The 15,475-nt window shown below is 41.8% G+C and overlaps 1 protein-coding gene across 1 annotated transcript in view; it reads right to left on the bottom strand.

The window, feature by feature from the left end:
- nectin1a (nectin cell adhesion molecule 1a) overlaps positions 1-12,727 on the bottom strand; it is a 34,026-nt gene extending 21,299 nt beyond the window's left edge. Inside the window, exons 1-2 of the mRNA XM_075487143.1 lie at positions 12,528-12,727; positions 886-998 (exon numbers count right to left, since the gene is read on the bottom strand). Coding sequence (XP_075343258.1) covers positions 886-998; positions 12,528-12,579 — 165 coding nt within the window. The 5' untranslated portion in view covers positions 12,580-12,727. The remainder of the gene's footprint in view (positions 1-885; positions 999-12,527) is intronic.
- Between the last annotated feature and the right edge of the window lie 2,748 nt (positions 12,728-15,475).

Below are 15,475 nucleotides of genomic sequence, written 5' to 3'. Positions count from 1 at the left end.
ACTGTGTAGCTGTGTAACTGTGTAGCTGTGTAGCTTTGTAACTGTGTAGCTGTGTAACTGTGTAGCTGTGTAGCTTTGTAACTGTGTAGCTTTGTAACTGTGTAGCCGTGTAGCTGTTATGATGTGATTCAGCCAATCCTGAAGAGTGAAGCAACAGGTTTTCTTATTCAAATTTAAAACTAAAGGAAGTTTTGGTTCGTTCAGGACTTCTAATCCCTATCACACTAAGGAAGGGTTTATAAATCTGACAAAAGTTATTTTCAATCATACCAGACCTTGCCACACCTTCTACTTCAGTGCAGCACCTGTCACCTAGCAGACACTACCAGGAAGTTCTATAACTCCACCTTCAGGCCTGCACAGCCCTTTCTTCCCTCCAAACAGAAAGGAAACCACGTGAGCTGAGAAACTCGCAGTATAATCTTAATTTCCTTTCTCCTTTCATGAATATTTCATGGTGTTGTTGCATGTTTCTTTCCCCTGAAGACAACGGGAACAGCAGGACAGTATTAATTATGTATTACTTATAAAGGTTGACAACTGAATTATTCATTTTCCACTGGCTAATGCTAACATTTCGCTGGTGTTTTATGGTGTCTTTCTATATCATGCTATTCCTTTTCATGTACAGATAAGAGATCCAGGATCCTGTGTTTAAACGTGCACACCAGCCTTAAATGCTCAGCAGTTTTTCCACCTTCATTAGAGGCAGTTTCAGCATTGCAGGTGTTAACCATCACATGTATTACTGGACTGTTGCAACTTGTTGCACTCTGCGTTTTGGCTGTGAATTGTTTTATTTGCTGTAGTGATCGACTGTATGTTTTGTATTTTAATCATGAATATACATGTAATCCATAGGCTGAGATAAAGGCAGGTGGTTACCTGGGAGATTTTGACAGGTGGGGAGCTGTTGATGAACCGACAACGAAGGTCCACCTTTGAGCCGACATAACCCGACTTCCCATCGTCCATTTCCACCGTCTGTCCACTTATTTCTGGAGGAGAGACAGAAAACATGAAGACACAAAAACACTTCCTCCTATGTGAGACACACAATCGCTCATAAATCCGGACATCAGATCAGCACGCTTTAAGTTCTTCACAGTCAGCCCTGCATGCTGAGCCTTTAAACTGAGCCGAGCCGTCAAAGGTGGGGCTCTTCAGCAGAGTTGACGGTAAACTAAGGTGGAAGGTCGAGGATTAGGGTGAGATATAAATAAGCAGGATTTGTTTAGTTACTGCTCCCATTGACTTACTGATCTCTTTTAAGAAATCCACAACAGAGCCAGACCCACTTACTGAGCATGTGCATGAGTCACGTGCGTTTATTTGTGTCTGTAAGAAACAGTTAAAGAGTCTTAGTCTTTAGTGGAGTTCATGAAGAATACAGTTACTGCTGTTCGTGATGTGGGATGGAGAGCAAAGAGAGACAATAGCTGCTTTCATTGCTCATTGTCATGCAACTGTACACACACGAGCTGTCCAGTTAGCCTCATTAGGACCTCAGTCCGAACCATAACCAGGATGTCAGAGATGATGGTCCCAGTAAAGACAAAGGGTCCCAACCAGGTCACAAACATTTTCAGATCAGGTTCCCTGTACATATTATGGGAAGCCATCACTCGTGCTTCCTCCTGTCCGCTATGTTTCCATCTTATTACTGGATAACTGACTGGTCCATCAGTGTTGTAGTTTGTTCTAGCAAGGGAACTTTACATAAATCAAATCAAGGCAGCTTTTTACCAACTCAGAAACATCAACAGAATTAAAGGTTTCCGCTCCCAAAAAGACCAGGAGAAACTTCCCAAAAAGAGCATTAAACATCTGCAGCTCCTCCAGAACGCTGCTGCTGGAGTTTTAACCCGGACTAAGAGATCTGAACACATCACAGCAGCTTTAAAATCTTTACTCTGGCTTCCAGTCAGTCACAGAATAGATTTTAAAAGCCTGGTGATGGTTTACAATCTGTGATCTGTTCAGAGAATATAAAGCCAGCAGAGCTCTTAGATCCAAGGACTCAGGTCAGCTGGTCCAGTCCAGAGTCCAGACTAAACATGGAGAAGCAGCATTTAGCTGTTATGCTGCAAACAAGTGGAACAAACTGCCAGTGGAGATTAAACTTTCACCAAATGGAGACATTTTTAAATCCAGGTTAAAAACATTTCTTTTCTCATGTGTCTATGCATGAAATCTGCACGATATCTTTGAACTTATCTGGACTGTTGCTTGTTTTTAAATTAATTTAAATTCTTTTTTATTTCTTTCTCTTTATGTTCTTTTATGTATTTTTAATGCTTCTTCCACTCCCTGCTGCAATGCTTTTATTTTATGTGAAGCACTTTGAATTGTTTTGTACATGAAATGTGCTACAAATAAATTTGATTTGTTTCTATGACAGGAGCAACCAGTGAGGGACACCTCAGCCTGACACCAAAACTAAAGATGTCCATCATTCTGGCCTTTAATGAAGCATGCTCTAACGTGTAAATGCTGTTCGTGCATCATAAAGTCAGGGCGTAATACTCTGAGACATTTAGTGTTTCATCACAGGGAATCTCAGGTGGTACAGAACTAGTAGATGAACAGGTGATGGAACAAAGACATCACCATCATTAGGCCTTTGGTTGCTACTCCAGCAGTGGAACAGCATGCGCTGCAGCATAGATAGATAGATAGATAGATAGATAGATAGATAGATATATAGATAGATAGATACTTTATTGATCCTGAAGGAAATTCAAGCATCCAGTAGCAGACATAATAAAGCAATAAAAATGTTTATACAATTATAAACACTTTAAAAACAATCTAAGAATTTAAAAAACAATACAAAAAATAAAAAAACAGTTTAAAAATATAAAGTGACCAGTGAAGTAAGATAGAAGGAAAACATGTAATATAATACATGTGATAGGACTCACCTGACTTACATTTAAACCAGTAGTTGAATACATGGGGGGTAATTTCAGGTCTATTAATGAGGGTCCAATTCCACTTGAAAGAGAGAACGTCTCTCAGTACATTAATTAATGTTAATTAATTAGCGTTAATGCACCCGGGCCAGGATGGGGTTCAGCATTTTGCTCAAAAACATGCAAACTTAATGAGCTTTGCTCCAGCAAATGGCCTGTTTATATATCTGAGCCACAGTTGCTTCATGTGCAAACACATCCGTTGTTCTTGGGTCAAAACACACATTATCTGAACAAATAAAACTCTTTTTTTTTAAATAAAACAAACCATGTCCCGGTTTAACGGATGATCCAAATCTAACCTGTCAAACATCAAGGCACCAATCACACACATTGCATTAGTTATTTATGTATATCTCTTAGTATTTGACTGTTTTTAGATTTTTATCCCACTTTTTAAGACGGTAAACATCACCTCCCTCTAGAGTAAAACTTCTTCCGGCCAGGAGAGCTCAAACACAGACTTTAACACCACACTTTCCAGTCACATCAGTGTATTTCAGCAGTTTTAGTTCCGTTCTTGTAGAATACCATAGATCAGGGGTTCTGTGGGCCTCTCCTAAGATAAACCTGGGAATAAGATGGCCTCCTTGATTCAGCTCAGTCCTTAGATGCTTATGGGATGCTAAGAATTGTACATTTGATCTCACAGGCACCCACCGGGACAACAAAGCCAATTATAGCTGTTTGACTTGTGTTCAGAACACAATAAACACACTTTTTATCTGTGACTTTGCTTTTATTTTGCATTTTAATTGTAATTTTTCATTTCTCTGTAGCCGTTTAGCAGTCTATCTGTGGTTGTTTTGCCTCTCCCTGTGGGCGTCTGTCTATTTTAAAAAAAGGGGGCTCCAAACAAATGTATCTATGAACCTTCACTAACCAAATATCACACATTAGGGCAATTCTACTCGATTCACTTAAATAATCAACAACTTTCCTTTACTGAGCCTCCCCTGAAACTGTTTGGAGCCACATTGTGGAGCACAGCTTCCACTTTAAAACCTATGCTACACTGTAAAGAATTTCCCTGTAAAATAACAGTAAAATACTGGCAGCAGGGACGCCAGTATTTTACTGTTATTTTACAGTGCAACTACTGTTATTTATTTTAACATTATAAAACCGTTTTTTTTTGGATTACAGTACATGACGGTAGGATAACTGTATTTTAGTAATTTTACAGCCCATCTACCGTAATTTATTTAACAGTATAGTAACGTATTTTGGATTTGGACATCAATTCATTACAAATACTGTTTTATGCTGTTAAATTACAGTTATCTACTGGTAATGTTAAATGACTGATTTAACTGTTAATTTACATGTGAGGGATGAATATTCAACAGTATTTTACAATTATTGTAAAATACAGTCGGATACTGTTGTAAATCCACCGTAAATATACAGCAATTCGTTACAGTGTACATATACGCCGACTTTATTTGCTGTTATTATTGTTTGCTGTATAATACCTGTAAAATATCATATTTCTGATTTCAGTCAAACTTCCCCTGATGTTAGTCTGTTGATTTAATCATTGATTCATGAGACGAGCATGAAAATTGTTCTGTGTCGGTGCTCACTTCGCTCTGCCATCACCAAAATGATTAAAACAGGAAAACACGACCACACACGATGAGCGACTGTCATTCTGTAAAGGCATTTAGTATTCATTAGATATTTTCTCTGTGCACGCAAGCAAGCACTAAACCATACAATCCCATAAAAGAAAATCCTTGTTGCATGATCATGCACAGTATGAGCCCAATGTGCTTTGTGATATCACCAAGTTTATCAGATATGCATTAAAACAAGAGTTCTCCGTGCCTTAGCTGCTGCTCGCTCTCGTAAATTCTGCGTGTCTGCGTTGGACGCCGCTCAGGGAAGAAGGCCGGCGGTGCAAGCAGTAGATTACAGCATTTAAAATATTGAAGTGCATCTGCTTTAGGGAATTTATGGTCCTAACACGAACAGCCAGAGCCGGACCTGCTGCTGAGGGGCAAGCCAAGGAACCCGTTAACAGATTCATATTAACCAACATTTTTCAAAAGCCATTACTTTCCATCTTGCATCAGTCCAGAGATGTAACTGGACCCTAACTAGGAGCACCATCACCCCACTAACATGTTCACAGCTGGATGAACAGCATGAGCATCCTTAAAAACCTGCAGGTTCATGATTCGGTCGTTTAATCTTCTACCACAGATTGCTTGTTAGTTGAGTACTTTTCCATGTTCCAGCATGCACTTACAGTACGGAGCATGCAAAACACGTTCATAGTCACTGCTGGCTGCCTGTTTGGATGCTTTGAATTAAAATAATTGATCATCTGCAGCCAGTGAGTGGTATGCATGGAGTGGAGAACCTGAGGAAGATGACCATGTCAGCTGGGTGGAAACATCAGTCTTAAAGAAATCTCTTGGTATGCTGAAGCATTCAGAGTTCCTTTCACTGAAACTAAGCGGCCGAGCCCAGCTCCTGAACAACAACCCCACACCATGATCCCCCCTCCACCAAACTTTACACTTTGGCACAATGCAGTCAGACAAGCACCGTTCCCGTGGCAACCGCCAAACCCAGACTCCTCCATCAGATCGCCGGATGGAGAAGCCTGATTGGTCCCTCCAGAGAACGCGTCTCCACTGCTCTGGAGTCCAGCGGCGGCGTGCTTTACACCGCTGCATCCGACGCTTTGCATTGCACTTGGTGATGTGTGGCTTGGATACAGTTGCCATGGAAACCCGTTCCATGAAGCTTCTCTACACGCTGTTCTTGCGCTAATCTTGAGCTAATCTGATACCAGCAAGTCATTCAAGGAAGCAGACAGTGGAGCGAGGCTTCTACATGAAGGTTGGAGGTCTGCAGCGACTGACTCATTTTACGTGGCCGACCGCTTCGTGGCTGAGTTCCACTTTGTTATAACACGGCTGACAGCTGACTGGAATATTTAGCAGCGACTGGACCTGTTGCACAGGTGGCATCCTATCAAGGTACCACGCTGGAATCCACTGAGCTGCTGAGAGCGACCCGTTTCTTCACAGATGTTTGTAGAAGCAGCAGGATTCATACACCTGTGGCCACGGAAGGAACACCTGAATTTAACTATCTGGATGTGTGAGTGAATACTTTTGGATATATAGTGTATACGTGTAGCGAGTGTGAGTCTTTGTGAGTTTGCAGTTACTGTAAACCCCGAAACTTTGGCTGTGGCTGCTTCAAAGACAACAAAAGTTTTTTGGATGTAACTCAGTTTCTATTTCTAATTTTAAACATGTTACTTTTACTGAAATTACTGCAGAATTGAAAAGATGGAAGATGTGTACAGCTTATCTTTACATTCACTGGGCAGAGTTTTTAAAATAAGAAAAGAGCTGCAGGTAAAATCCTGAATACTGTCAATTTCTGGGCAGGCGCACATCAGGATGCAGGGAAGCTACATCATAGTCTATGACATAGAGAACAAGGCTGAAACATATATGTTCTGCCTCTATCTGATGACAAAGTTTAGGTTTGGCTCCATGCAACTTGCATGCTGAGCATGCCCTGCTCGTGCACCACTATAAAAAATGTATTGGCTGAAATATCCGCCCAAACCAGTGTGTTTTTAAACCCTCACATCTATAAAGACAACACAGTCTCACTAAATTTAGTCACTTTATCTTACTTTATGTCTTCGCCGGCCTTTGAAAACCGTAACATTCCAGCGTCTGAAACTGGGGTAAAATTACCCTGTTTTCAAAGCTCCAAAAATGTTATATGCCTGCGTTTTCATGTTCGGAAACACAAATCAGGAGGAAGGAGAGGACGGACAGCGGGCTGTCGTGTTCAAGTCCCATTTGACTCAACGTTGTCTCTTTTTAACTTGGCCAGGACTGGGCTGAGCTTAGATTCACATCATCGGAACCCTTCTGTAGGAGCTATTTGTTATTTTGTAATATTTGGCTCACTTAGTTATCTTTTGGGGGTTTAGTTTGGGGAATACACCTTTTTTGGTTGTTTATGATATTTAGTATTGTTTGAGTTAATTTGGGTATTTAATTATGCTTTTATTTTGAAAGCGCTGGTAGAGTTTACTTAGATGGGCTGGCAGTCACAGGTGAGCAGGCACCTGGGAGGGCTAATGTTTTTTTACCAGGGCAAGAGGCCCATTGTTCTTTGTTCGTTTGCTTGGTTGGAGCAATTAACCTAAAGAAACCTCATTTTTTGCCTGGACAATGGACTCATTTACCTGTGTAAATTCACTCCCTAGGTGTCTCAGTGGCCGTTGATTTAATTTAGTTTATTATGATTGTGATATTTTTTAGTTTTGATTATTGACACAAGAGGACGAATAGCCATTACGCCTTCCTTTTAGTAAATAAGCACAACTTCTACAACTTTCATGAGACACTCCTACTTTTTGGATATGTGGACAAATGTGCCTCATAAGCCTTTTAATTGTGACTGTGCTGCTTCACTTCAGAAAACTGCCAGTAATGCACGTGATGAAAGATTCCCCCACATTGTATTTCTATCATTTAAGTGTCACTTTCATCAGCCTAAGCCATTTTGTTCATGTGGTAGCACTTCATACTTTAACATTCAGACCACACACTGATGCTAAGTCCATCCCAACTTAATCCACTTGAACAAAATGTTGCCAGCAGACCTAACCTACTTCACCGAAAACAAATCCAAAACTGCTTGAACACAACATGCAAAAACATCAGAAGCCAAGCAGCTGTTTCAGAACAGAGCAAAACATCTGTGGCTCTGCAACACGGTTCTGTAATCTTCGGATAAATACGGGGTTACGGCTAAACTGTGGACATGAATTTGATCCGTGCAAACGTCAGCAGGATGTGCGGACGCCTTGTTGTGCGTCTGATGACTGAAATGTGAAGATGAAACGAGATTGTCAATCTCCTCAAAGTGTGTCTGAGCTCGGAAATGCAGACATCTCGCTGAGAGTGCCTCTGCCACAGGCTCTGAGCTCTGCTGCTGAGCTGATTAAGAGCTTAAGGTGAGGCGAAAGCAAAGAGGGAAACTACCTCTATGGCACACACGTACGCACTCATTTGCCCCACATCTCTCCCGGTTTCCTCTTCTCCGCCGTGTCCACTCACATTCTTCTATTGTTTGCGGCATGGGAAATGACCTCAGCGGTCCACATGACAATAATCCATAAACAGCAGCGTGCAGCATGGGAACCCAGCTAAACAATAGCAACACTGTTTCCCAGCTGAATGGGCAAAGTTCAGCAAAGCTGGTCTTTTTGTTAACATCCTGAGCGGACATCCTCCGTTTTTTTTCCTCACTATGTGAAAACCTAATTTTAACATCTGTTTGTATGAATGAAACAGAGAGGTAGTGGCAGGTGTTGCTGAAAGATGGAAAATGGACCCTTATTTTTCAACAATGCCCTTTAATCGTTGCAGTGAACGGTTGCTGTTTTAATATTAACTCTGTTTAAGTTGGTCTCTGTTTGATCCAAGAAGCCTGAAAGAGATTAAAATTAGGGCTGGGCGAGTTAACTCGTCATTATCGCGTTAACTCGGTAATTATTTAACGGCAATAATTATTTTATCACGCATTAACGCAGGTTTTTTTTTGGGGGGGGCTTTTGTGCCTTTAATGGAAAGTTCAGAGAGACAGGAAGCAGAGAGAGGGGGGACAACACGCAGCAAAGAGCCGTCCGATGCGGGACTCAAACCAGCTGCAGCGAGGACTATAGCCTCTTGTACATGGGGCGCCTGCTCAACCCACTACGCCACGGACCACCCCTGTTTTATTATTTATTTTATTATTGTAAAAGTCTGTTGCTCACAGGCTTTTATTTTGTAAAAGTCTGTTGCTGTCTGCTGCAGAACCGGAAGAGAAAGTAATCGGCGGATCCACCAAACATGGAGAAGGGTACGGAACTTTTACTCGGCCATTTTCATTTTAAAGTTCTTCCAGACGGCGGAGTCGACAGAACCAAAGTCATCTGTAAACACTGCCAAGTTGAATTGTCTTCTCAGCGTAGTAGTTCCAGTCTAAAATATCACTTAAAGGCAAAACACACAACTGATAGCAGCAAGTCATTCAAGGAAACAGACAGTGGAGCGAGGCTTCTACATAAAAACTACAGAAAGATGCTGATGTTAAAAGTGTGTTTGCACAACAAATGTTATGGCACTTTCATTCATATGGCAGCACATTTAAAATAAAACTAAATGCTAAAAGCTATACACTACTTTTGAATTCATTTTGGGATTCTGCGCACAAATGAGATTAATCGTGATTAATCGGGGAAATCATGTGATTAATTAGATTAAACATTTTAATCGTTGCCCAGCCCTAATATTCATAGATGGAGGAAACCTTAATCTGGAAATATTCTTAACAGTATGAGCGAGTAAAGTAAATGTTTTACTAGTTTAAAGTAATTTAGTGACTGTGTATGAAATGAAATAAAGTATATTTACTTTGAGTCTAAGCTGTGTTTCAACTGATTCGATCCTCAGAGAGCAAACAGAGACCAGTGTTCTGACTCACTTTCCATGTAAATATCAGACTGAATCTGTGCTTCTGCTGTGACTGAGGATCACTCACATCAACCGGGAACACAGCTTTGCTCACTTGGCCGTCCAACAAAAGAGAACCTCGTGACGGATGAAAAAAAAAAAGAAAAACACAGAGAAAAATGAGAAGAGCACAGATAAACTGTTTAATCTGTGGGCCGTCAGATCTGCGATTGATCGGGGATTACATGTCCTGTTTGTGCCTCTGTGCAGGATGCGTTTGATGCAGGAAACCCTGAGACTAATTGAAGATTGATGCGTGCATAAAAACAGCATAAAAAGTATCTCAACTAAATCCCTCCCTGGATACCTGAAATTGACAGATTTGCTGTTGTTTTTCCACATAACGGCTCCTTTTGGTCCACAGGACAGACAAACTCAACTACAAACTGACTTTTGGACATCTGCTCTAGTAGAATTGTGTCAATGCTTCCTAATTAAAACCAAGCGAAACATTCATATTGCCCTAAATCAGTTGAAATCTCCACCTTTTCTGTGACGGGGATCTGTGTGTACGCACGCCTTAATGCGTGTGGGTGTTTGTATTTCTGTGTGGGTGTGTAATCTCTGGCGTGGAGAGTATGCTTGGCCTGCATTCAGCGGGCAGCTCACAGGATTATCGTGACAGCTGAATCTTTGGTTGAGACATGAAAACAGACTGCCAAAGGGCAGAGGAGATGGAGAGAAAACGGGCATTAAATGCCTGAAGATTCAGAGGCTTCGCATTTTCAGACTCTGGAGCAAGTGGTGCAAAAAAAAGAGACAAACGTTAAAGGGATAGTTCGCCTCTTTTGACATGAAGCTGTATGACATCCCATATTAGCAACATCATTTATGAACATTTTCTTACCCCCTGCTGCGTCCTGTGAGCCGAGTTCCAGCCTCGTTTTGGGGTTGATGAAAGTAGTCCGGCTAGTTGGTTAGTTCGTATCACTGCCTGCTGTGTAGACCGAGCAGACTGAAGTGCAGACCGAGCAGTCCCCTGCTTCCGAGCAGCAAACACCGTAACAGGCGCGGCTGTCGGCAGGACGCAGTGATACGAAGGGAGAGAAAATAGCGCCAAGCGATTGTGAGGTCTGACTTTTTCCTGGAGAACCATTTTGTGATGCAAATGTATTACTCTTTAGAACGCATATTGTTTTGAGAAGCAAAACGCTTTATTTTTTAAACCCCAGCCAACTAGCCGGACTACTTTCATCAACGCCAAAACGAGGCTGGAACTCTGCTCACAGGACGCAGCAGGGGGTACGTCAATGTTCATAAATGATATTGCTATTATGGGATGTCATACAGCTTCATGTCAAAAGAGGCGAACTATCTCTTTAAGCAGACAGGGTAGAAGGGCTGTGTCTGTGATGGATTATTGCTGTGGGGTGGCGTCTGTGTGTTCCAGCTGTGGGGAATGGATTATTATCTGTTGGTCTCATTCAGCCTTTTCTGAGGATTTCAAACTTTTATGCAAGGGGAGGAAAATTAGTTGGCCAACTGCATGTGACAGAACTCGTATCGGGCCTGGTGGAAGCCCACACCAGCCGGGAGAAGATGGATCCTCTGAGGCAGCAGTCAGTGGGCTGAGAGTTGCCAGCAGCCTCGTTCCTGCTCCCTGTGCTGCTGTTATCCACCGCTCTGTCCTTCAGCGTGACAATCACATGGCGAAGCCTCACAAATAATGCACACAACAAGGAAATTACTGATCAACTCGCACAGAGCGGCTTTATCATTGCACCAGTGAAAAAAAAGCAATCACAGCAGATGCCACAGCAGCTCGGCACATGCGCCACAAGCGCCTCAGCCATCACGCATTACCACCATCCGCCGCCCCCCACTATTACGGCCACAACTCGGATGTCAGCTGCTCGCTTGGCCTCAGCTTAGCGTGATTACACTGCTGCACCTGTTGCAGCGAGGCAAGAGTTAGTCCATTCATCCCAACTCAAATCTTAAAGATACTGTAATGCCATCTGTGGCAGCAGCCGCACTCCGGCAGGAGTGCAGCATCAGCTGAGTTTAGGTGAATCATATGTAAGTCTGGAAGGGGGAGGGATTATTTTTTTTACTATAGTTTGAGAGATTAAATCAAATCAAATCAAATTTATTTGTAGCACATTTCATGTACAAAACAATTCAAAGTGCTTCACATAAAATAAAAGCATTGAGCAGGGAGTGGAAGAAGCATTAAAAATACGTAAAGGAATATAAAGAGAAACAAATAAAATAATTAAAATAAATTAAAAAACATGCAACAGTGCAGATAAGTTCAAAGATATCGTGATTAAAGATGATTAAATCCTTTAAATGAGCAGATTCTGACTGCAAAACTGTCAAGAAACAGTTACTTATTCAAGCAAATGAACCAGTTCCAACCTTCATTAAACCAGCATCATTCCACAGATGGAAATTGGAGACACTTGTACCGTGCTTGAAGCTTCTGTACTAACCGATGACATCATGTGAGATCATTTGTCAGTCAGAGGCACCGAGCCAGTACTTTGACTTTAATTCTTGACCGACATGTTGAACTTAACAGGCTGCAGCGCTCTTCTTTAAGTAGGATCTCTCATAAGAATATTTATGGCGATAGCAATTTTATAGTAAATAGGTAAAAGCTCTAATTTGGCCAAAAAAATGTAGTATTTAAAAACTATGACATCATTTAATTTTTATCACTGAGACGTGAGGGTGTGATGCTGCTGCTGTGTGTGATGGAGGTGGAGTCAGTTTCATTTAGAAATGTGATTAAATGCTGTCTAACCTGCACTTCAATAAAAATAATAAAAATAATGAGGAGCAGGATTATAAGTCTAATAATGGTGCCAGAACGTAATGGTTCAAAATATAAAGAAAACTTAACAAAAACTGCAACAATTTTCTTTTCTTTCTTATTTTTGATGGACCAACTTTAGGTGGATTATTTTTCCAAATGAACAACGCAAAGCTACGCGTTGGTTGTTATTTGCCTTGTTTGTCACTCAGAAATACATCACAGCTCCAAAATGAGTTGACTTACCTGAAATAACACAAGTCGTAATGAAGAATATCAGAAGTCCACTCTGTTCCATGCCCAAACCACCGTGGCCAGCTTGTCGCTGTGATTGAATTGAATTCCCACCCCTGCCAGCAGGTTCAGCTTCAGCACCAGAGTCCGCGCATGTATGGCACAAAGAGAGCGCGCACCTCCGACTGGCACCAAAGCGGTCTGACCGAAATTCCCCCAACTTGTCTCTCCGCCTTTTGCCACTTTTTCTTTCTGTCTCTCTAATTCGCCTTCACTCAGACTGGTGCTGGAACTGCAGCAGTTGAGGCTTGGCGGGGGTAAAGCCGCTTAACGCGTGGGCAGATTATTTCCGAGATAGCCTACCCCCAGTCCTGACTGACAGATAGACTATCTGCCACTGTGCGGGAGCTGAGCTGGCCGGCTGGTATGCATAAGCGCGGACAAAAGTCGCAGTCAGGTTAGATGTGCGCTTACTGACCAGATACAAGTGGGCCGTGAAAGATTGAAGCTCCCAAATAGTGCTTCATTGATCAAAGCCCTGACGCAATCTCTTCTATTGGATGAATCAATCAATGATGGATCCTCATTTTTAAGAAGAAAATAAATCATCATTTGTGCTCCCCAGGCTAATTATTTTGCCACCTCTCCTGTTATTTACCGAAATTTGAAAAAGACACGAGTGAACCTTTAGTAACTTCATTGGTGTCTCAGTTAAAGCACTTTATGTGATTAAAGGCCAAGACAGATCAGTATAAAACTGTACAAATTAATGTGATTAACATTGAGTGGTCCAAAATCATGATATAAGGTTCCAAGGTTTCAAGTATCAGAACATAATGAGATCTGGTCATTGAAAGTACTTAAAGGGATAGTTCGCCTCTTTTGACATGTAGCTGTATGACATCCCATATTAGCAATATCATTTATGAACATTTTCTTACCCCCTGCTGCGTCCTGTGAGCCGAGTTCCAGCCTCGTTTTGGTGTTGATGAAGATAGTCCGGCTAGTTGGCTGGGGTTTAAAAAATAAAGTGTTTTGCTTCTCAAAACAATATGCGTTCAAAAGAGTAATACATTTGCATCACAAAATGGTTCTCCAGGAAAAAGTCAGACCTCACAATCGCTTGGCGCTATTTTCTCTCCCTTCGTATCACTGTGTGCTGTCGCCAGCCGCACCTGTTACGGTGTTTGCTGCTCGGTCTGCACTTCGGTCTGCACGGTCTACACAGCAGGCAGTGATACGAAGGGAGAGAAAATAGGGCCAAGCAATTGTGAGGTCTGACTTTTTCCTGGAGAACCATTTTGTGATGCAAATGTATTACTCTTTTGAACGCATATTGTTTTGAGAAGCAAAACGCTTTATTTTTTAAACCCCAGCCAACTAGCCGGACTACCTTCATCAACACCAAAACGAGGCTGGAACTCAGCTCACAGGGCGCAGCAGGGGGTAAGAAAATGTTCATAAATGATATTGCTAATATGGGATGTCATACAGCTTCATGTCAAAAGAGGCAAACTATCCCTTTAAAGTCAAGGAAATGGTAAGTAACAAAGAATGATATTACACCGTGTCATTATAGAGCAAAAACTCTGATTAACTGATCATCAGTCAGTGTGAGCAGCTCTATAAGCGGAACAGTCCTAGAATGGTTCAGGTCCTACTTGGAGGAGCGGAGTTATTTTGTGACTATTGGAAGTAATCAATCTGATCGAGTGGCTATGACATGTGGAGTTCCTCAGGGGTCAGTTCTTGGACCCCTTCTGTTCACTCTATACATGCTGCCTCTGGGTCAAATTCTGAAGAACTCTAAAGTCAACTACCACAGCTATGCAGATGACACACAGATATATCTCGCACTGTCTCCAGATGACTGCAGTCCTATAGAGTCATTGTGCGACTGCTTAGAGCAAGTCAAAAAGTGGATGAACTAAAATTTCCTTCAGTTAAATCAAGAAAAAACTGAGGTCATTGTGTTTGGCAACAAAGAGAAGAGGTTTGCTGTCAGTAAACATCTTGAGTCACTGTCTCTAGAAACTAAAGACCAAGTCCGGAACCTCGGCGTGCTGATAGACTCAGGCTATGTGCCCACGACAACGCTCTGAAGCATAAACGCAAATGTCCGTTTTTTTCCTCCACAATTTATCTGCGTTCTCACGAGCGCTTGGGGGTGGATATCTGTCTATCCATGGGAACAGGGAAAACGTATAAAACTCGCAGTTTGCCGATGTAGTATGCACGCCCCAGAGGTAGGTGGCAGTAGCAACAATACCTTTGGTATTGTTATGTGAGTTATATTGTTATTTATTAATAAATATGAGAAATGCCTGTTTTGTGGCTGTTGGAAGAAAATGGCGAAGTACGGCGGCAACAACAGTATGCCTTCAAACTTTGTTTGGACAGATGATGAGGTCCAGTTGCTCCTGAACACGACACTGAACTACAAAGCCAGGAAGGCAGTGGATAATGTGGATTAGGAGAGTGTCCAAAATAAATATAGTGAGATATGGGAGTCGTTCATGGAGAACTACCCACTTAACGTGTGCAAAAAACGCACTTCTGAGTTTTGAACTGTTCCTACGGCGACGAGAGGTTGGATCGTTTTCAAGATCTCCACTCTGGAGGGCGTTTGCGTTTTCTCCGTTTTGAACTCCTAAAAACGCCGTCGCCGTGTGCAAGATAGGCACATCTGTCGAAATGTTCTGCGTTTATCTGTCGTTACCGTTGTCGTGGGCACGTAGCCTTAGACCTGACCTTCAACAATCATATCAAATCAGTCACCAAATCAGCCTTTTATCAACTTAAGAACTTATCCAGAATTAAGGGTTTCAATTCAATTCAATTCAATTCAAAAATACTTTATTTATCCCAGAGGGAAATTAAATGACCCATGTCCCAAACAGATCAGGAGAAGCTGATTCATGCTTTCATCTCCAGCAGACTTGACTACTGTAACGGTCTTC

The sequence above is a fragment of the Odontesthes bonariensis genome, chromosome 16 (genome assembly GCF_027942865.1).
Source record: "Odontesthes bonariensis isolate fOdoBon6 chromosome 16, fOdoBon6.hap1, whole genome shotgun sequence".
In the NCBI taxonomy this organism is placed as follows: domain Eukaryota; kingdom Metazoa; phylum Chordata; class Actinopteri; order Atheriniformes; family Atherinopsidae; genus Odontesthes; species Odontesthes bonariensis.
Note: the sequence above shows the minus strand (reverse complement) of the source record. Positions and strands in the feature narration are given on the sequence as shown.